General features: G+C 42.1%; 1 protein-coding gene across 3 annotated transcripts; it reads left to right on the top strand.

Moving 5' to 3' along the window:
- Positions 1-671: 671 nt before the first annotated feature.
- LOC308649553 (HLA class I histocompatibility antigen, B alpha chain-like) lies at positions 672-4159 on the top strand. 3 transcript variants are annotated; one of them, XM_081295111.1, is made up of 8 exons: positions 672-805; positions 1073-1339; positions 1552-1827; positions 2412-2687; positions 2815-2934; positions 3340-3364; positions 3505-3552; positions 3722-4159. In XM_081295111.1, exons 1-7 carry the CDS (start codon positions 733-735, stop codon positions 3506-3508), a joined length of 1041 nt encoding a protein of 346 aa, XP_081151237.1. In that variant the 5' UTR covers positions 672-732; the 3' UTR covers positions 3509-3552; positions 3722-4159. The 3 variants fall into 3 exon arrangements, with proteins under 3 accessions (XP_081151237.1, XP_081151235.1, XP_081151236.1); XM_081295109.1 differs by having other exon boundaries at positions 2815-2925; positions 3332-3364; XM_081295110.1 differs by lacking the exon at positions 3340-3364 and having other exon boundaries at positions 2815-2925.
- Positions 4160-23135: the final 18976 nt, after the last annotated feature.

The raw sequence follows: 23135 nt of genomic DNA on the forward strand, positions 1-23135 counted from the left end.
GAATATTGGATATGTCATTAAAAGCATTCCTCCTATATATTTGTGTGGCTGTATTTTTTGTTTCAATCAAAATCACAGGTTAAATGCAGAAAATATGAATATCTAGCATTCTCTATTGACAAAAAGAACTTTCAAAATTGTAAAAAATAATATGATCCATTTTTTATTAAATCTTTTCATTTTGGAAAACAGTTATTTCTCTTTGAAACTACTGTTTCTGTTAACATGCAATTAGTTATTAATATTAAGAAGGAATAGCATATCTCTTAAATGGAATTAATTTCTAAGGCGGCAAATATTGATAGACATAATCCATATAAACTTGATTACCTCTGATGACTACTTTCTAGAGCATATAAAGATTCTGAAACCAAAAGTTTGAGAACTGCTGATTCTACACCTTGAGGCAGGAATCAAGGTGAGGGTGTGTGTGAGCAAGGACGACAGTACAGAGAAGGGTTGAGGGCAAAGTCCCAGTCCCGGGCGTGGCTCTCGGGGTCTAGAGCGGTGCCTGGGGTGTGGACCCCGAGCACTGGGGATTTTCTCTCTGGAGTTTCACTTCTTCTTCTCCCAACCCTTGTCAGGTCCTTCTGCCTGGACACTCCTGACGCGGCAGCAGGTCTCACTCCCATTGCGTGTCTTGCTCCTAGAGAAGCCAATCAGCGTCACCGCTGTTCAGGTTTTAAAGTCCCCACCCGCCGGACAAGTCCCAGATCTCCACGGAGCTGCAGGATGCGGGTGATGGCCCCACGAACGCTGCTCCTGCTCGTGTCGGGGGCCCTGGCCCTGACCGAGACCTGGGCGGGTGAGAGCCGGGTGGGGAGGGAAACGGCTTCTTGCGCGGGAGGAGCGAGGGGACCGTCCTGTGAGAAGCCGCGTCCCCGCTGCCCCTGGCCCAGACCCCCGCCCCACTCTGGTGCGGTTCATCCCGCCCCTACGTCCTGCCCTCCCGCGTCCCACCGACCTCTAAGCTTCTCTAGACCCCGCTCCTCTCCTCCTGGCCTCGTCAACCTGGGACCTGGGTCAGGTGCCTGGAAGAGGATCCCGGGGTCTCAGCGGCTCCCTTCCGCAGGCTCCCACTCCATGAGGTATTTCTACACCTCCGTGTCCCGCCCCGGCGGGGAGCCCCGCTTCATCGCCGTGGGCTACGTGGACGACTCGCAGTTCGTGCGCTTCGACAGCGACGCCGAGAATCCCAGGGAAGAGCCGCGGGCGCGGTGGATAGAGCAGGAGGGGCCCGAGTACTGGGAGCGGAACACACGGATCTACAAGGACACCGCACAGATTGACCGAGTGGACCACGACACCCTGCGCGGCTACTACAACCAGAGCGCGGGCGGTGAGTGACCCGGGCCCGGGCGGAGGCCGCGACCCCTCACGTCCCTCACGGACGGTCCCCAGTCGTCAGGGTCCCCGGCCGAGCTTCACCCCAAGGCTGGGACCCGCGGGGACCCCGACCCAGACAGCGCCCGGGGACTGCGACGGTTTCGGTTTCATTTAGGGAGAACCCGGGGCGGGAGGGCGGGGCCGCGGCTGACGGGGCGGGGACAGGCTCTCACACCCTCCAGACGATGTACGGCTGCGAGGTGGGGACCGACGGGCGCCTGCTCCGCGGGTACCATCAGTACGCCTACGACGGCGGGGACTACTTCGCCCTGAACGACGACCTGCGCTCCTGGACCGCGGCGGACACGGCGGCTCAGATCACCAAGAGGAAGTGGGAGGCGGCGGGTGTCGCGGAGCACATCAGGGCCTACCTGGAGGGTCGCTGTGTGGAGTGGCTCCTCAGATACCTGGAGAACGGGAAGGAGACGCTGCAGCGCACAGGTGTGAGGGGCTTCACCTGCCTGATCCCCTGGAGGTCTCTCCTCCAGCTTCCCACAGGAGGGAGGAGAATGGCGCCCACACTAGACACCTCCTGCTCCTGGTCCAGGGGGGAGGAGTGGGCCTGGACCCCCAGGGGCTGCCCTAGAGAGGAACTGAGGCCGCTGTCTCTCAGGACAAGTGAGGGATCCCTCTCTCTCTCCCCAGCTGCTGGGAAAGACAGTGAATACCCCACCACAGATCCCTGTCACCAGCCTTGACATCAGGGACAGACTGTCAGGTCCACTCCAGCCTAGTGTCCCTGGAGGGCTGACTCCAGCTTTTCCATCTGTCTCAGCCTCTACCAAGACCAGAGTTTGAAGTCCCTCTTAGAGACCTGAAACCTCTTACACTAGGTTGTCTCAATATGATTCTAGAACTTTCCAAGGAATACATTATGCGAGAATCCTACCTTCTGGTTTTTGTCTAGGTTTTGTGCTCCCTCCCCACCCGGATCATGTTGTCCATTCTCAGGAGGGTCATGTGAGCCCTTCAGTGGCTCATGAGGAAATGCCGAAATGTCTGAATTTCCCCATTCTTTCCCTCAGACCCCCCGAAGACACATGTGACTCACCACCCTAGCCCTGAAGGGGATGTCACTCTGAGATGCTGGGCCCTAGGCTTCTACCCTAAGGAGATCACCCTGACTTGGTATCGGGATGGAGAGGACCAGACCCAGGACATGGAACTTGTGGAGACCAGGCCTGCAGGGGATGGAAACTTCCAGAAATGGGCAGCTGTGGTGGTGCCTGCTGGAGAGGAGCAGAGATACACCTGCCGTGTGCACCATGAGGGGCTGCCTGAGCCCCTCACCCTGAGATGGGGTAAGGAGGGGGTGAGGGCCCAGAGCCTGTTGTCAGGAAAGCAGGAGGCTTTCTGGAGACCCTCAGCAGGGTAGGGACTGAGAGCTGGGGATCAGAGACCCTCACCTGACTTTCCTTCCTCTCCCAGAGCCACCCCCTCAGGCCACCATCCCTGTCATGGGAATTGTTGCTGCTGTGATTGTCCTTGTTGTCACTGGAGCTGTGGTCGGTTTTATCTTGTGGAGAAAGAGAAACACAGGTAGGGAAAGTGCAGGGTCTGAATTTTTGTCCCACTGTGGTTTCAAGTAGCTGGTAGAAGTGTGCCCTGCCTTGTAATGGGAAGTAATATCTACTCGTGTCCTTACCCAACCTGGAATCTGTTTACTTTTTGTAAAGCGCCTAGAAACTAAAGGACAAATATATCCTCTTGATGTTTGTGGTGATGGGACCTGATTCCCAGCATTTAGAGGCCAGAGGGGAATCTTCCTGCTGAGGAAGAACTCAGGAGAGTAATAAGCTCCATCTTTACGCATCTATTTTCTTCTTGTCTCCTGATCCTACATCCGCAGTCACAGTTCTGGAGACTTCCCCAGTATCCAGGACTCGGGGGCGCCTCTAAGACCTGTTTCTAACCTGCTCTCTCACAAGATGTTTTCTTCCCACAGGAGTAAAGAAAGGGCCCTATGCTCCAGCTGCCTGTAAGTATGAAGAACACTGATCTCTGAGGCCCATGGGACAGTGTAATGGGGAGCAATGGGGGATCTGATCCATCTCATAATTCCTCCATTACCCGCATCTCCTGTGGGCTCTGACCAGGTTCTGTTTTTGTTCTACTCAGGTAATGACAGTGCCCAGGGCTCTGATGTGTCTCTCACTGCTGAGAAAGGTGAGATTCTGGAGGGCCTGGAGAGGGAGAGGGGTTGGGGAATGAGGAGACTGCTGGATTACAGGGACTCTCACAGGGATTTGTGGAATTTTGAGTGTTTAATGGGTTGTTCAGGGTGTCTCCATTACAAGGAGTGATCTGAATCTGTTCATAATACTTTCTTTTACAGTGTGAGATACTGCCGTCTGTGGGACTGAGCAGTACAGGATTTCTTCAGTTCTCTTCCTGCTCTCTACTGCAGTTTCAAGAGTTCCTGGCTACTCTTTGTGCAGCTGGCATCTGATTGTGTCTTTGTGTCTGTGTTCCTACAATCATAATGTGAGGCAATGGAGAGAGGAGCACATCCCTGGTCACCAGGACCCCTCCCCACAATGTTCTCTTCCTCAATCAACTTTCCTCTGTAGCTGATGTGGGGCTGCGATGTCTTCATTCCTGATTTAGCTTTATGTTGCCCTGAATTGTAGCATCTTTCTCCCCTTTTGGAAAACAGAATGCGGATATTGATTGTGTTTCAAGTTTGTGCCACAAAATATGTTGATGGGTTAATTAAATGAGAAGAGGATTCCTAAAATTTCTGAGAGAAAATAAAACCTGAAACCTTCCAGAATCCATGTGTTTGCTCTGCCGAGTCTGCTGCAGGTGGGGACAGGAGAAGGATGAAAGGAGCTCCAGCAGGTGGACAAGCTGGCACCTAGTCTGTGCTCAGTCCATCCTGGGCCTCTGTGGTCACTCTCAGCTGGGTCAGTTTTACTGCTCCTTAGTCCTCGTCCATTCAGTTGAACCTCATCCCAAAAGGACCTCTGATGACAGGTAGCATCACCAGGGCTGGTCCTATGTCCAGGACCTTGGCCAGGGAGGGCATCAAGCCACTGGGTTAACATAGGACGAGACCTGAGTCTGACCTTCTGCTCCCATCTCTTTTTGTTTCTCACTCTTCACAAAGAATTATCCCTGTTCTTGTTAGTAAGTTTGGGTTCTGGTCTTGTTCTACTCTGAGTGTCTCTCAGCTGTGACAGCAGAAGTTCATTTTTTCTGTCATTGACCCACAAGACCCAGGACAGTTTCCTGGATTGTTTTTCCTATCATTCCTCCAGTATTTTTAAAGGAACCAGATTATGGGAACAGCAGAGAGGAAGGATCTCAGGATTTCTCATCTTAGATAAATTCCTCTTAGGCTTCCATCTTCTCTAACTGAGCAGTTTCACTGTCCTTAATACTCATCCCAGAACTTGCTCCATTACAGATTCCTGGGTTGATAAAACAGAGTCTAACAGAGGTTTCTGTTTATTTGGAAAATATGACCCATTAGTTAAGGATCATGAAGATCAAAATGTCCTTAGCAGCTCTGGAGAGCAGGAGGGCTGGTGTGGAGGGATGGAGGGCAGCATTTGTGAGAAAAGCCCAAATGGCCCTGATCTCAGTGTGAGAAACCCTTGACTGCAGATGCCACAGCAGCATTTGATCTGAAATTCCTTTAATAAAGAAGAGGGGTTGACACTGATCATTCATTCAGCTCTCATTTGTTGAGTACTGAGTAGATGACACACAGTTTTCACCTAGGGATACATCAGGGAAATGAAAACAGGCTTGTGTTCTATAGGAAAGCAGAAGAAGACACACTGTAAGCAGAGTACCTGAGGACAGTGTTCATGTTAGGTGGTAAGTGTTGCAGGGCAGGTGTGAGAGTGGGTGTGTGTGGACAGGGAAGATGGTTGTTTTACTAGGATGCTCAGCATGGCACTTATTAGCAAGGTGATAGATTTGGAAGATGAAAAGGAATTTGTCATGAAGATGTTTGGAGGAAGAACTTTCTAGGCAACAGGAAGTTGTAGTGCAAATGCACCAGGCAGGATCCTGTGTATATGTTCTGAGGAGAGTGAGGATCTGAGATGTCCAAAGCAGAGTCACTGAGAGGAGCTCAGAGACATGGCCAGTCACAAGATCTGGAGGTAGACAGAAAGAATCTTGCATTGAGTGAGGCATTTTTGACAAGGCAGACACGGTGCAACTTTTCAAAGCATCACGCTAACTTCTGAGCCAAGAACAGAATCAAGACGGGAGGACTAACAAGGCAGCAGGGAAACACTGGGGACTAGACACTCCTATGCTGGAGATGTTGGTCATTTCCACTGGTGTACGAGCAGGGGAAACAGTGGAAGTGTTTGGATGCTGCACACATTTTGAAGATGGAATTTAACTGAGTATGAACTTAACTGAGTATGAGAAAAAGGAAGTAAGAGAACACCAAAACTTTGTGACACTGTAATTAGAAAGGTAAGAGTTATATCAACAAAGGGAAGATTGTCAGGAGCATAAGTAAAGACAGGACTTTGCAGGCGCTCAGTGGAGATGTTGAGCTGAGGTGTTCAAACTGCTATACCAACAGCTGATAACCAAAGTGCTCTCAGGAGACCCAAGGGCTTGATGTAAATATGCATTTTTTGCTTGACTGGTGTCAGTCTGGGACAAGGTGTGGATAGAAGTGTCCTTGCTCACTCTCGCTTTCTGTATGTGTCCTTGTTGTGGGTTGGTAACAAACATTTCACAATCCAGTGCTAGCACACTTAGTTCACATTTGAGTAGCATTGCTGTAGAAAGAATAGTGTTCCAGCCTCTGCCCTGGTGTCAGATTAACAGCAGGAAGGAATCAGCAGTTCCTGGTGATTAAATTTTTAGTAACATGATATTATGGTTGCCTCTTCCCTTAAAATCAGCTAGAAAGAAGACATAAAACAGAAGAAGCATCCAAAAGGGAAGAAGATAACAATTCTTTAACTCAAAATATAAATGTGGGCAGAAATTCATGGGGGAAAAAAGTTGCTCTCATCCCAAGACATTTGCCCAAACTGGAAAAATCTTAGCTTTGATTTTTTTTTAAGACTCAAGGTATAATACTGTGTTAGATTTCCATTAGAATAACCAAATACCTGAGGTAATTCACTTATAAAGAAGAAAGGTTTATTAGGACTCACAGTTTTGGAAAGTGAAGTCCATGATTGGCCCTGCCACTTTACTCCTGTAGTGAGGCAGCACATCCTGTTGGGAGCACCGGGCAGAGCAAAACCACTCACTCCTCACCAGTGAAGGAGAACAAGAAGGGGACAAGGGTCCAACAATGTCCTACAAAGGCACAACCCTAGTGTTCTAAGCACCTCCCACTAGGCCCCTCCTCTCAAGGATTTCACCATTTTCCTGTAGCACCACCCAGGGACCAAGCCTCTAGCACATGGGCTTTGGGAACACTGAGCCTTCAGTCATAACAAGCACAGAGGGAATGATCTTCAGAGGTACTTTGAATAGGAAGTATAATAGGAGACATTCTGGCTTTCTGTTAAATCTAGGAAACAAAAAATTTATATCCTCGAGACCCGGCCCAGATCCACCACCTCTGAGCTGCACCCATGGTAGACCCAGGTCCGTCCAGCCACTGGCAGATACCTGGCAGAGCTAAGGCCCAGGACCAGGACCACCTTCCCAGACCTCCTGGAGCCTTGGACCCAGGATAGGCCCAGGTCTACCCCACACACACACCTGGGAACCCAGGCCTAACCCACTTCCACCTTGGGATACTGAAGCCATCCATAGCCTCCCCATGCAGTAGCCTCTACATAGCAACTACAGAAAGGATCTAGAAGCAGCTGCATCTTGGAGCAGGCATTCCAAAGCCATTGTAAGGACCACCCCTTTAGCCTCATCTCTGAAAGACGTTGCCTCCATCTTGGGGCACCTCCACTACTATCTTGAGTTACCTCCACTATCGCCACCACCACCTACAGTTGCAGTAGCATCCATCCAGGGACACTGGCAGGGTCTGAAAGCCCAACACCAAGGTGAAGTACAGATAATCTGCACAGAAACTACAAGATTATAGGGTAGAAACTCTAATACCTCAGATCCACACTGCAAGAAAGAAGACACATAGAGGTTTCATTAATGGGGTTCTTGGCATAAAAGTTAGATAGCAGAGATCAAAATAAACACACAGACTCAGTTACCTTTTTCTTTTTTTAAGTTTTTTTTATTGGTTGTTCACAACATTACAAAGCTCTTGACATATCATATTTCATACATTAGAATCAAGTGGGTTATGAACTCCCATTTTACCCCAAATACAGATTGCAGAATCACATCAGTTACACATCCACATTTTTACATACTGCCATATTAGTGACTGTTGTATTCTGCTACCTTTCCTATCCTCTACTATCCCCCCTCCCCTACCCTCCCATCTTCTCTCTCTACCCCATCTACTGTAATTCATTTCCCTCCATGTTTATTATCCCATTCCCCTCACAACCTCTTATATGTAATTTTGTATAACAATGAGGGTCTCCCGCCATTTCCATGCAACTTCCCTTTTTTCTCCCTTTCCCTCCCACATCATGTCTCTGTTTAATGCTAATCTTTTCTTCCTGCTCTTCCTCCCTGCTCTGTTCTGAGTTGCTCTCATTATATCAAAGAAGACATTTGGTATTTGTTTTTTAGGGATTGGCTAGCTTCAATAAGCATAATCTGCTCTAGTGCCATCCATTTCCCTGCAAATTCCATGATTTTGTCATTTTTTAGTGCTGCGTAATACTCCATGGTGTATAAATGCCACATTTTTTTATCCATTCATCTATTGAAGGGCATCTGGGTTGATTCCACAGTCTAGCAATTGTGAATTGTGCTGCTATGAACATCGATGTGGCGGTATCCCTGTAGTGCGCTCTTTTAAGGTCTTTAGGGAATAGTCCAAGAAGGGCAATAGCTGGGTCAAATGGTGGTTCCATTCCCAGCTTTCCCAGGAAAATCCATACTGCTTTCCAAATTGGCCGCACCCGTTTGCAGTCCCAACAGCAATATACAAGAGTACCCTTTTCCCCACATCCTCGCCAGCACTCGTTGTTGTTTGACTTCATCATGGCTGCCAATCTTACTGGGGTGAGGTGGTATCTTAGGGTGGTTTTGATTTGCATTTCCTTGACTGCTAGTGATGGTGAGCATTTTTTCATGTACTTGTTGATTGATTGTATGTCCTCCTCTGTGAAGTGTTTGTTCATGTCCTTGGCCCATTTGTTGATGGGGTTATTTGTTTTCTTATTGTCTAATTTTTTGAGTTCTTTGTATACTCTGGATATTAGGGCTCTATCTGAAGTGTGAGGAGTAAAAATTTGTTCCCAGGATGTAGGCTCCCTATTTACCTCTCTTATTGTTTCTCTTGCTGAGAAAAAACTTTTCAGTTTAAGAAAGTCCCATTTGTTGATTCTTGTTATTAACTCTTGTGCTATGGGTGTCCTATTAAGGAATTTGGAGCCCAACCCCACAATATGTAGATCGGAGCCAACTTTTTCTTCTGTCAGACGGAGAGTCTCTGATTTGACATCTAGCTGCTTGATCCATTTTGAGTTAACTTTTGTGCATGGCGAGAGGAGGGGATTCAGTTTCATTTTGTTGGCATATGGATTTCCAGTTTTCCCAACACCATTTGTTAAAGATGCTATCCTTCCTCCATTGCATGTTTTTAGCTCCTTTATCAAATATAAGATAGTTGTAGCTTTGTGGATTAGTCTCTGTGTCCTCTATTCTGTACCATTGGTCCACCCGCCTGTTTTGGTACCAGTATCATGCTGTTTTTGTTACTATTGCTCTGTAATATAGTTTGAAATCTGGTATCACTATACCACCTAATTCACACTTCCTGCTTAGAATTGTTTTTGCTATTCTGGGTCTTTTATTTTTCCATATGAATTTCATGATTGCTTTATCTATTTCTACAAGAAATGCCATTGGGATTTTGATTGGCATTGCATTAAACCTATAGAGAACTTTTGGTAATATCGCCATTTTGATGATGTTAGTTCTGCCTATCCATGTACAGGGTATATTTTTCCATCTTCTAAGATCCTCTTCTATTTCTCTCTTTAGGGTTCTGTAGTTTGCATTGTATAAGTCTTTCACCTCTTTTGTTAGGTTGATTCCCAAGTATTTTATTTTTTTTGAGGATATTGTGAATGGAGTGTTTTTCCTCATTTCCGTTTCAGAAGTTTTGTCGCTGATATACAGAAATGCCTTTGATTTATGTGTGTTGATTTTATATCTTGCCACTTTGCTGAATTCATTCATTAGTTCTAGTAGTTTTTTTGTAGACCCTTTTGGGTCTTCTAGGTATAGAATCATGTCATCCGCAAATAGTGATAATTTAAGTTCTTCTTTTCCTATTTTTATGCCTTTAATTTCTTTCATCTGTCTAATTGCTCTGGCCAGTGTTTCGAGAACTATATTGAATAGAAGTGGTGATAGGGGGCATCCCTGTCTTGTTCCAGATTTTAGAGGGAATGCCTTCAATTTTTCTCCATTCAGAATGATGCTAGCCTGAGGCTTAGCATAGATAGCTTTTACAATGTCAAGGTAAGTTCCTGTTATCCCTAGTTTTTCTAATGTTTTGAACATAAAGGGATGCTGTACTTTGTCAAATGCTTTTTCTGCGTCTATCGAGATGATCATATGGTTCTTATCGTTAAGTCTATTGATGTGGTGAATAACATTTATTGATTTCTGTATATTGAACCATCCTTGCATCCCAGGGATGAATCCTACTTGATCATGGTGCACAATTTTTTTGATGAGCCTTTGTATCTGATTCGCCAGAATTTTATTGAGGATATTTGCATCTAGGTTCATCAGAGATATTGGTCTGTAGTTTTCTTTCTTTGAGGTGTCTTTGTCTGGTTTCGGAATCAGGGTGATGTTGGCCTCATAGAATGAATTTGGAAGAGCTCCCTCTTTTTCTATTTCCTGAAATAACCTGAAAAGTATTGGTACTAATTCTTCTTTAAAGGTTTTGTAAAACTCCGCTGTGTACTCATCCAGTCCTGGGCTTTTCTTGGTTGGTAGTCTTTTGATTGCTTCTTCTATTTCATCCATTGATATTGGTCTGTTTAAATTGTGTGTATCCTCCTGACTCAGTCTGGGCAAATCATATGACCTGAGAAATTTATCAATGTCTTCACTATCTTCTATTTTATTGGAATATAGGTTTTCAAAATAATTTCTAATTGTCTTCTGTATTTCTGTAGCATCTGCTGTGATATTGCCTTTTTCATCCCGTATGTTAGTAATTTGAGTTCTCTCTTCTTCTCTTCGTTAGCATGGCTAAGGGTCTGTCGATCTTATTTATTTTTTCAAAGAACCAACTTTTTGTTTTGTTAATTTTTTCAATAGTTTCTTTTGTTTCAATTTCATTGATTTCTGCTCTGATTTTAATTATTTCTTGCCTTCTGCTACATTTGCTGTTGTTTTGCTCTTCCTTTTCTAGGGCTTTGAGATGAAGTGTGAGCTCATTTATTTGTTGGTTTTTCCTTTTTTTGAAGAATGACCTCCAGGCGATGAATTTCCCTCTTAAAACTGCTTTCACTGTGTCCCATAGATTCCGATATGTTGTATCTGTATTTTCATTTATCTCTAAGAATTTTTTGATTTCCTCCTTTATGTCTTCTATAACCCATTGATCATTCAGTAACGTATTGTTCATTGTCCATGTGATGTAGGATTTTTCCTTCCTTCTTTTATCATTGATTTCCAGTTTCATTCCATTATGATCTGATAAAATACATGGTATTATCTCCACCCCTTTATATTTACTGAGGGTTGCCCTATGGCATAATATATGGTCTATTTTTGAGAAGGATCCATGTGCTGCTGAGAAAAAAGTATATCCACTTGATGATGGTTGATATATTCTATATATGTCAGTTAAGTCTAGGTTATTGGTTGTGATATTGAGGTCAATAATTTCTTTATTCAACTTTTGTTTGGAGGATCTGTCCAATGGTGAGAGAGGTGTGTTGAAGTCACCCATAATTATTGTGTTGTGGTCTATTTGATTCTTGAACTTGAGGAGAGTTTGTTTTATAAACGTCGCAGCGCCATTATTTGGTGCATAAATATTGATAATTGTTATGTCTTGTTGGTGAATGGTTCCTTTTAACAGTATATAATGTCCTTACTTATCCCTTTTGATTAACTTAGTCTTGAAGTCGATTTTATTCGACATGAGAATGGCCACCCCTGCTTGCTTATGAGGACCGTGTGCGTGGTATATTTTTTCCCAACCTTTTACCTTGAGCCTGTGTATGTCTTTTCCAATCAGATGTGTCTCCTGGAGGCAGCATATTGTTGGATTTGTTTTTTTAATCCATGTTACCAGCCTATGTCGCTTTATTGGAGAGTTTAACGTTTAGAGTTACTATTGATATATGGTTTGTACTTCCTGCCATGTTTGATTATTTATCTCTTTTTTTTTCTAATTTAGTTTGTTTCTCCATGATTAGCTTTCCCCCCATCCTCTGTCTTTACCAAGGCACTTCCCACTGATGGTTTTGGTTATTGTTTTTCATTTCTTCCTCATGTAGTGTTTTGCTCAAGACGCTTTGCAATGCTGGTTTTCTGGCTACAAATTCTTTTAGCTTTTGTTTATCATGAAAGATTTTTATTTCATTGTCGTACCTGAAGCTTAATTTTGCTGGATACAGAATTCTTGGTTGGCATCCATTGTCTTTCAGTGTTTGAAATACGTTGTTCCAGGATCTTCTCGCTTTCAGCATCTGTGATGAAAAATCCGTTGTTAACCTTATTGGTTTTCCCCTAAATGTAATCTGCCTCCTTTCTCTTGTAGCTTTTAATATTTTCTCTTTGTTCTGTATATTGGATATCTTCATAAAAATCTGTCTTGGCATTGGTCTACTGTGATTTTGTGTGCTCGGTGTCCTGTATGCATCCACAATTTGTATATCTGTTTCCTTTTTTATTTCTAGAAAGTTTTCTGTAACTGTTTCATTCAGCAGGTTACTCATTCCCTTGGTATGAATCTCTGTACCTTCCTCTATCCCAATGACTCGTAAGTTTGGTTTTTTCATGTTATCCCAAATCTCTTGGATGTTTTTCTCGTGATTTTTTACCAGCCTATCTGAGTTGGCTAGACTCTTTTCAAGATGATATATTTTGTCTTCATTATCTGACATTCTGGCTTCTACTTGCTCCACTCTGTTAGTGATACTCTCGATTGAGTTTTTAATTTGGTTTATCGTTTCCTTCATTTCTAGAATTATTGTTTGATTTTTTTTATAATCTCTATCTCCTGATAAAGATGCTTAACTTCTTCTTTTATCTGTTTATGTAATTCATTTTCAATGTGATCTTTAAGGTTCCTTTCCATCTATCTAAGGTATTCCTTGAGTTCTTTATATGGCCATTTTTCTGACGACTCTAGGTCCTCCTGAATATTTAGGCTGTCCTTCATTGTTTGTACTCCTTTTCTTCCTTGCTTTTTTATGCTCATGTTACTTCTTGTTCTGTTTGACTGCTGAGTTACTGTTTACCCTTATAAATTTATTTGATGCTTGGGAGGAGAGATATTAGAAGGGAAGGGAAGAAGTCACTAAAGAGAATGAATGTAGGCAGGTAGAATTCAAGAAAGGGGGAATAAGAAAATTGAAAAGAAATGAAAAGACAAAAGAAAAAAAGTGAAAAGAAAGAAAGAAAAACGAAAAAATAAAAATTTAAAACCAAAAAAAATTATAATGATAATAAAAAAATGGAAATTAAAGTTTAAAAAATAATAGTAATAATAATAAAATAAAAAGAATTTAAAAAATTGAAACCATTAATAAAAAAGTTAAAGAACAACAACAACATCAACAACAAAAAGTGAAAATAAAATAAAATAAATACTAATAATAATCATTAAAAAAAATAATAATAATAAATGCAGTCATAGAGCTCGATTAACTTCTCTTCCAGTAGGTGGAGCTATGCCCTCTGGGCCAGGCTTCTCTTCTTGATAGGTGGGAACCAATCACTGTGCCTCAGCTCTTCCTCCCAGACTGTGCGGGTCTCCAATCCTGAGTGCCTAGGGCCTTCTCTTGTGGTTCCTCAAGCCAGGCCCCGCTCACCTGTGACGCTCACCACAATACTGGCTACACGCCGGGTCTGCTGCTCCTGGGAGCCCTGTTTTCATGGATGCCTGGGCACACCCTTTCTGTTTGCCTCCCTCAGACCCTAAGTTTGTGGGCTTGGGGCTGAGGACCCCCAGCGAATTTGTTTGCCCTCAGGTAGCAATTCCCCTGGTAGCTGGTGCAAGGGACCTCTGTTGTCAGCACTGGTGGGAGCTATAGCCGGGAGTTCTGCGCCGCTAGTCCCACATCACTCCTGATTCCCTCAGTCTGGCTATCATGCTCAGTTGGCTTTTACCTCTGTGAGTTCAGGTGGGTCGACTAGTTATTTCAGCGGGATCATTAGTGCTGAGTCACGAGAAGCAGGCAAACCGGAGCTAGAATGCAGCCAATCCGGGCTCGGTGTGTTCTGAGAAGGCCAGACTGTTCGCCCCAGATCCACTTCAGCTCAACATTGCCTAGTGGTCCTGAGCAAACAGTATTTTGACAGTTTACTTCTCCCTATGCCCGCGCAGCTGAAGGGGTTAGAGACTTGATCTCTCCGCGTCCGCCGCCATGTTGGATCACTTAGATTTTAAATTGTCACTCATCTTATCAGCTGTTCCATTTTACTCGGCAGCTCACTCGCGCGGTGAAGAGTCTGCTCTAAGGTGCTCCACGGGAAGCGGCGGCGGCGGCAGCGGCCCAGCTGTGGCCTTCGGGACCCCCGGGGAGGGGTGCGGGCTGGGGGAGGGGAGGCAGCACTTCGGGGCCCGTGCAGGCCAGGTACTGGGCACGTGAGAGAGCGGGCGGGGCAGGGGAAAGAAATTGAGATCTAGATTTAGGGAGTGAGCGTGGGAGGAGAGACGGCGGGGGAGAAGCAAAGCGGAAAGGCGGAGAGGAGGAGAAGGGGCCGAGAGAGCCAGGCAGCTCGGGGGCTGCAGCCTTACTGCTCGCACTGGAGTCGTGATGGACTCACTCCACCTTGGCTGGAGTCATGGCGGATTCACTCCACCTAGGCCCCTTCCTTGACACGGTGCTTAGTCTTTGTCGACAGATCTCCTTTAATGATCTTTACTTTTTCTTTTAAGACGCAGCAACATATGCTGCGGGCGTGGTGGCACGGAGCACAGAGCGGCTCACTCACTTCCCGCTGCCATCTTCTCCAAATGTCAGTTACCTTTTTCTATGACCAGGTCCGAGACGGCTCTCCCTCTGACTCACACCTCGAACCACCCGGTAGGGCAGCAAGGATCACTCAGGGCTAGCAGGAGAGAGAGAGAGGGAGCACGCCAGGGAGTAGCCTTTTATTGGGGAACAAGAAATTCAGGGGTGAATTCCATCCAATGAAGGTTGAAGGGGGGCCGCACTCCAAGGTCAGGGTCAGTGATTTGGCCCCCGGGGTCAGTGTCAGTCACACCCCCACACGGATGGGTTCTCTCATCAGGAGAGGGCCCGGAAAGTTCCGACACATCCAGAACGCCTCAGACCCAAACCCGGAGTCACCCAGTCATGTGTGAGAATGGCTCCCCACACAGTAGCATCCATCGAGGGACACTGGCAGGGTCTGGAAGCCCAACACCAAGGTGAAGTACAGATAATCTGCACAGAATCTACAAGATTATAGGGTAGAAACTCTAATACCTCAGATCCACACTGCAAGAAAGGAAGACACATAGACAACATGAAAAAACAAGGGAGGACACTGCCTCAAACAAACCAGGATACTATAAAAACAGAACCTACGGACAGCACATTTGATGAAATATCAGAAAAGGAGTTCAGAATGTTTATAATTAAAATAATCTGTGAATTAAAGAATGACCTAAATGAGCAAATACAGGCAAAAGTTGATCATTCCAACAAAGAAATAAGAAAGCAAATACAGGCAATCGCTGATAACACCAAGAAAGAGATAAGGAAGCAAATACAGGTAGCAAAAGATTATTTCAAGAAAGAGATAGAGATTCTGAAAAAAAAGCAATCAGAAATCCTTGAAATAGGGCTGGGGATGTGGCTCAAGCGGTAGCACGCTCGCCTGGCATGCGTGCGGCCCGGGTTCGATCCTCAGCACCACATACCAACAAAGATGTTGTGTCCGCCGAGAACTAAAAAATAAATATCAAAAATTCTCTCTCTCTCTCTCTCTCTCTCTCTCTCTCTCTCTCTCTCTCTCCTCTCTCACTCTCTCTTTAAAAAAAAAAAAGAAATCCTTGAAATAAAGGAAACAACAAGCCAAATAAAAATCTCTATAGAAAGCATCACCACCAGACTAAATCACTTGGAAGACAGAACTTCAGATAATAAAGACAAAGTATACAATCTAGAAAATAAAGTTGACCACACAATGAAGATGGTAAGAAACCATGATCAGAACATCCAAGAATTATGTGATAGCATCAAAAGACCCAATATAAGAGTTATAGGGATAGAGGAAGGCACAGAGTTTCAAACCAAAGGAATGCACAATCACTTCAATGAGATAATATCAGAAAATTTCTCAAACATGAAGAATGAATTGGAAAACCAAATACAAGAGGCTTACAGGACACCAAATGTACAAAATTACATCAGATTTATACCAAGGCACATTATAATGAAAATGTCTACCATACAGAATAAGGATAGAATCTTTTTTTTTTAATTTTTTATTGGTTGTTCACAACGTTACAAAGCACTTGACATATCATACTTCATACATTAGACTGAAGTTGGTTATGAACTCCCAATTTTACCCCAAATGCAGATTGCAGAGTCACATCGGTTACACATCCACAATTTTACATAATGCCCTATTGGTTATTGTTGTACTCTGCTCCCTTTCCTATCCCCCACTATCCCCCCTCCCCCTTTTAAAAATATTTTTATTAGTTGTTGGCGGGATCTTTATTTTATTTACTTATTTATTTATATGTGGTGCTGAGGATCGAACCCAGTGCCTCACACATGCTAGGCAAGAGTGCTACCACTGAGCCACAACTCCAGCCCCAAGGATAGAATCTTAAAGGCCCCAAGGGAGAGGAATCAGATCACATAGAGCGGGAGACTAATTCGTATCCCAGCAGATTTTTTAACCAAAACCCTCAAAGCTCTGAAAGAAAATGGATGCCAACCAAGAATCATACCCAGCAAAATTAAACTTTAGATTTGATGATGAAATAAAAACATTCCATGATAAACAAAAGTTAAAAGAATTTACAACTAGAAAGCCTGTACTACAGAACATCCTCAGCAAAAATATTCCATGAAGAGGAAATGAAAAACAATGAAAATCAGCAGAGGTAGGTATTACACTAAGGTAAAAAACTAACCAGAGGAGAAACCAAGTCATATTAAATACCAAAAATAAACAAAAATGGCTGGGAATACAAATAATGTCTCAATAATAACACTGAATGTTAATGGCCTAAATTCACCAATCAAAAGACATAGCCTGGCACATTGGATTTTACAAAAAGATCCAACGATATACTGCCTCCAAGAGACTCATAGGAAAAAACATCCACAGACTGAAGGTGAAGGGTTGGGAAAAATCATATTACTCACATGGACTGTGGAAGCAAGCAGGGGTTTTCATCCTCATATCAAATAATGTAGACTTCAAGCTAAATTCAATCAAAAGGGATAATGAAGGACACTTCATACTGTTCAAAGGAACCATATACCAACAACACATAACAATTATAAATATCTATTCCCCAAACAATGGAGTATCTGCATTCATCAAACAAACTCTTCTCAAGTTCAAGATCAAATAGAACACAAAGCAATAACTCTGAGTGACTTTAACACACCTCTTTCACCACTGGACAGATCTACCAAATGAAAGCTGAACAAAGAAACTATAGAACTCAATATATATAGAATATATATATATATATATATATATATATATATATATATAATATTTCATCCTTCAACAAGCAAATACACTTTCTTCTCAGCAGCACATGTATTCTTCTCTAAAATAGACTACATATTATTCCCCAAAGCAACTCTAATCAAATACAAATAAGTAAAGATACTACCCTGCCTTCTATCAGATAATCATGGAAGAAAGTTAGAAATCAATGATAAAATAAAAAATAAAAGCTACTCTGACACCTGGAGAATAAATAATATGCTACTGAATGAACAGTGGTTGAAAAAGACATCAAAGAGGAGATTAAAAATTTCTTAGAACTAAATGAGAACACTGATATAATGTATCAAATTATCTGGGACACTATGAAGGCAGTACTAAGAGAAAAGTTTATTGCATGGAGTTCATCCCTTAAAAGAAGAAAAAGTCAACAAATAAATGAGCTAATATTACATCTCAAAACCCTAGAAAATGAAGAACATTTCAACACCAAAAGCAGGAGAAGATAGGAAATAATTAAAGTCAGAACTTAAATCAATGAACTTGAAACAAAAGAAACAATTTTTAAAAATTGACAAAACAAAAAGTTAAATAAAAATAAATAAAATTGAAAAACTCTTAGCCATGATAACAAAGAGAAGGAGAGAAAAAAACTCAAATTACTAATATACATGATTAAAAAGAAAATATCACAACAGACACTACAGAAATACAGAAGATAATTAGAAATTATTTTGAAAACTTGTACTCCAATAAAGTAGAAAATATCAAAAGCATGGACAAATTTCTAGAGTCATATGATTTTCCCAAATTGAATCAGGATGATAACATAATTTAAACAGATCAATTTCAAGCAATGAAATAGAATATGCCATCAGAAGCCTACCAACCATGAAAAGCCCAGGACCAGATGAATACACAGCTGAGTTCTAAAGACCTTTAAAAAAGAACTAATACCAATACTCTTTAAATTATTTCATAAAATAGAAAACGAGGAAGCACTTCCAAACTCATTCTATGAGGCCAATATCACTTTAATTCCAAAACCAGGCAAAGACATATCAAAGAAATAACACTTCAGACCAATGAACATAATGCAAAAATTCTCAAAAATATTTTGGCAAATGAAACTCAAAAACATATTAAAAAGATAGTGCACCACAATCAACTGGGGTTCATCCCAAGGATTCAAGGTTGGTTCAACATATGGAAATCAAAAAATGTAACTCACCACATCAATAGACTTAAAGATAAGAAATATATGATCATCTCAATAGATGCAGAAAAAGCATTCAATAAAAATACAGCACCCCTTTATATTCAACACACTAGAAAAACTAGGGATAAGAGGAACATATCTCAACTTCGTAAAAGCTATCTATACTAGACCCAGGCCAACACATTCTAAATGGAGAAAAATTGAAAGAATTCCCTCTAAAACTGGAACAAGGTAGAGATACCCACTTTCACCACTTCTATTTTACATAGTTTTTGAAACACTGGCCAGAGAAATTAGACAGAAGAGAGAAATTAAGGGATATGGATAGGAAAAGAAGAACTCAAATTAGTACTATTGGTTGATGATATGATTCTGTACATAGAAGACCCAAAAATTCCACCAGCGTACTTCTAGAACTAGTAAATAAATTCAGCTAGATTTTAGATATAAAACCAACACCAACAAATCAAAGGCATTTCTGTACATCAGTGACAAATCTTCTGAAAGGAAAACTACCTCATTTACAATAGCCTCAAAAAAAAAACTCTTGGGAATCAGCTGAATGAAAGAGATGAAAGATCTCTACAACAAAAACTACAGAACACTAAAGAAAGAAATTAAAGAAGACCTGAGAAAAGGAAAAGATCTAGCTGGGACTGGGGCTGGGGGTCAGCAGTGCTACACTTGCCTGGCATGTGTGAGGCATTGGGTTCGATTCTCAGCACTGCATATACATAAATAAAATAAAGATCTGTCAACAACTAAAAAAAAAATAAAAGAAAATGAAAAGTTCTCCCTTGTTCTTGGATATGCAGAATTAATGTTGTCAAAATGACTATACTATCAAAAGTACTATACAGATTTAATGCAATTCCAATCAAAATTCCAATGACATTCCCTATAGAAATAGAAAAGGCAGTCATGAAATTTATCTGGAAAAATAAGAGACCCAGAATAGCTAAAGTAATTCTTAGCAAGAAGAGCAAAGCTGGTGGCATCGCTATACCAGACCTTAAACTACACTACAGAGCAATAGTAACAAAAAAAGCATGGTAATGGCACCAAAATAGACTTGTAAACCAGTGGTACAGAATAGAGGACACAGAGATAAACCACATAAATACAGTTATCTCATACTACACAAAGGTGCCAAAAACATATATTGGAGAAAAGATAACCTTTTCAACAAATGGTGCTAGAAAAACTGAAAATCCACATGCAGCAAAATGAAATTAAGCCCCTATCTTTCACCATGCACAAAACTTAGATCAAAGTGGATCAAGGACCTTGGAATTAGTCCAGAACACTGCACCTATTAGAAGAAAAAGTAGGCCCAAATCTCCATCATGTCAGATTAGACCCCAACTTCCTTAACAAGACTCTTATAGCACAAGAAATAAAATCAAGAATCAATAAATGGGAGAGATTCAAACTACAAGCTTCTTCTCACCAAAAGAAACACTCAGTAAAGTGAAGAGAGAGCCTACAAAGTGGGAGCAAATTTTTACCACACGCACATCAGATAGAGCACTAATCTCCAGGATATTCAAAGAACTAAAAAATCTTAACACCAAAAAAACCAAATAACCCAATCAGTAAATGGTCCAAGGAACTGGACAGACAAATATATGGAAAAAATGTTCATCATCTCTAGCAATTAGAGAAATGCAAATCAAAACTACTCTAAGATTTAATCTCACTCCAGTCAGAATGGCAGCTATTAAGAATACAAACAACAATTAGTGTTGGCAAGGATGTGAGGGGAAAGGCACACTCCATACATTGCTGGTGGGACTGTAAATTGGTGCAACCAATTTGAAAAGCAGTATGGAGATTCCTTGAAAAATAGGTATGGAACCACCATTTGACCCAGCTATTCCTCTTTTCGGACTATACCCAAAGGACCTAAAAACAGCATACTACAGGGATACATATAGAAATTTAGTGATCCTGCAGCTAGAGAGCCACATCAATGTTTGTAGCAGCATAATTCACAATAGCTAAACTATGGAACCAACCTAGATACCCTTCAGTAAATGAATGGACAAAGAAAATGTGGCATACATACACAATGAAATATGACTCGGCATTAAAAAAAATAAAATCATGACATTTGCAGGTAAATGGATGGAGTTGGAGAATATCATGCTAAGTGAAGTTAGCCAATCCCAGAAAATTAAAGGCCAAATGTTGTGTCTAACATGTGGACGCTGATCCATAATAGGGGTTGGGGGGAGCATGGGAGGAGTGGAGGAACTTTGAAGAGGATAAAGTTGAGGGAGGGAAGGGAGTGACATGGGTGTAGGAAAGATGGTGGACAACAGTCACTAATATGGCATTATGTAAAAATTGTGAATGTGTAACTGATGTGATTCTGCAATTTGTATTTGGGGTAAAAATGGGAGTTCATAACTCACTTGAATCAAATATATGAAAGATGATATGTCATGAGCTTTGTAATGTTTTGAACAACCAACAAAAGAAATAAAAATAAAAGAAAAAAAAAAGAAAGTTAACTTTGATGGAAAAAAAAAGATGGTGGAATGAGATGAACATCATTAAGTACATGTATGAAGACACAAATGGTGTGACTCTACTTTGTACAACCACAGAAATGAGAAATTGTGCTCTATATGTGTACTATGAATTGAAATGCATTCTTCTGTCATGTATAATAAATTAAATAGTAGACTAAAAAAGAATTTCCATATCTTGCAAATTTAATATAAATCTGAAGTAATTTCTTAGACAGTAAATTCTAGAGTAACCACTAATAAAATATACTGAAAAATTTTAAGGGAATTAGTTAAGAGAATTCCCATTATAGTAGAAAATCAGGGCTGCTACCCCCACCACAGGCTACAACTCCATCAGAGTGCACAGGCCTGGGGACAAGACTGCCTCCAACTAGGATTCAGAGGGGAGATCCAGGGCTGGGGTTGTGGCTCAGTGGTAGAGCGCTTGCTAGCATGTGTGAGGCACTGGGTTCAATTCCTGGCATCACATAAAAATAAACGAATAAAATAAAGGTAAATAAAATAAAATAAAGGTATGTTGTCCATCTACAGCTACAAATTAAAAAAAAAAAAGCGGGGGTTGGGGGAGACCCACTGTGGTTTCCACAGGCCAGGCTGTTGCTGCCTGGAGCCTGGAAGTCAGGGCTGCCCAGCTGAGCCCTGGTGGTGTCTGGTTTCACAGAATGACAGCTGGAAAGATGTTTACTTCAAGATGAATTGTACCATGTGTCTGTCTGACCATATCTAATTTAAATAACATTTAGAGGAGAATATGGACATAAAACATTAAAAATGATCCAGGTTTGAGTCAAGATTTGGGAGGTGTTGAAGAGATGAATGTATTCTGCATACAACAAGGGTCTGGGGGAGTCCCCAGTGTTTGTACAACCCCTCGCCTGGGCCCACGAAAATTTATTTGTTGAAGTTCTAATCCCAGTGTAACTGTGTTTGGAGATAGAGTATTTAAGAGATAATTGAGGCTAAATATGGTCAAAAGAGTGGAGAGGAGGGAAGGAAAGAAATAAAAGGAAGGGAAGAGAAGGTGCACCCCAAAACCAATAAAACTGGTGCTCCATAAGATGAGTAAAAGAGATCTTCCTTTCTCTCCTCCTCCTTCTCCTTCTGCTTCTCCTCCTTCTATCTATATATATATTAATATTTCCAGATCATGAACCCACACAAAAAAAGGTTAGATTGCTACCAAGCAGCACGATATCCCACTTTGGGAAGAAGAGATTAGGACTCAATTGTTATTGGGCAGCTGTAACACTGCCTGGGAGAAAGGAAGCCAGGCCCTAATGCTCTCTGCTCCAGAACATTTGAAAACAAATTGGTTGAAAAATGGGTTTATTCAAACCAGTTTTGAAGGAGGATGAAAAAAAAAACACTTGTTTCAAAAGTTTTATCTCCAAAATCCCTGAAAATAAGCCTAATTTTTAAAGAAGAGGCAAGGAAATGACATGGGCAGGAAATATACCTATAGAGACTTAGTGATCCTGCAGCTCGACATGCCTGAGTGGGCATCTCTGCTCCCGTCTTCTGTGGAGACTCCCAGGATGGGGTATCTGGCCCTTAGCTTCCTTCTTCAGCAGAAGAATATATTCCAATTCAGGGAGGGAGTGCCCCTCAAAGAGTCTGATTCAAAATTGGAAGGTGTTTTAGTCAGCTTTGAGTCACAGTGACCAAAAGAAGTGACAAGAACAACATAAAGGAGGAAAAGTTTATTTGTATTTTTGTGTTTCAGAAGTCTCAGAGCCTGGACAGCCAACTCCACTGCTCTGGGCCTGAGGAGAGACAGAACCTCAGGGCAGAAGGGTGTGGAGGGGAAAATCATCTCAGGTCATGGTAATCAGAAAGCAGAGATAGATAGATAGATAGATAGATAGATAGATAGATAGATAGATATAGAGATAGATGATAGATAGATAGATAGATAGATAGATAGATAGATAGATAGATAGATAGAGAACTGCCCTCACCAGGGATAAAATATATACCCCAAATGCAGATACCCTCAGTGACCTTCCTCCTCTACCTACATCCTACTTGCCTACAGTTACCACTCAGTTAATTCC

The sequence above is a fragment of the Spermophilus citellus genome (assembly GCF_964194105.1).
Source record: "Spermophilus citellus genome assembly, chromosome: 5".
In the NCBI taxonomy this organism is placed as follows: Eukaryota; Metazoa; Chordata; class Mammalia; order Rodentia; family Sciuridae; genus Spermophilus; species Spermophilus citellus.

Coding starts and splice junctions, on each gene's coding strand:
- LOC308649553 (XM_081295109.1), top strand. CDS start 733: ATGCGGGTGATGGCCCCACGAACGCTGCTCCTGCTCGTGTCGGGGGCC. Junction 1,340..1,551: donor CTACAACCAGAGCGCGGGCG/GTGAGTGACCCG, acceptor GGGCGGGGACAG/GCTCTCACACCCTCCAGACG. Junction 2,688..2,814: donor GCCCCTCACCCTGAGATGGG/GTAAGGAGGGGG, acceptor TTCCTCTCCCAG/AGCCACCCCCTCAGGCCACC.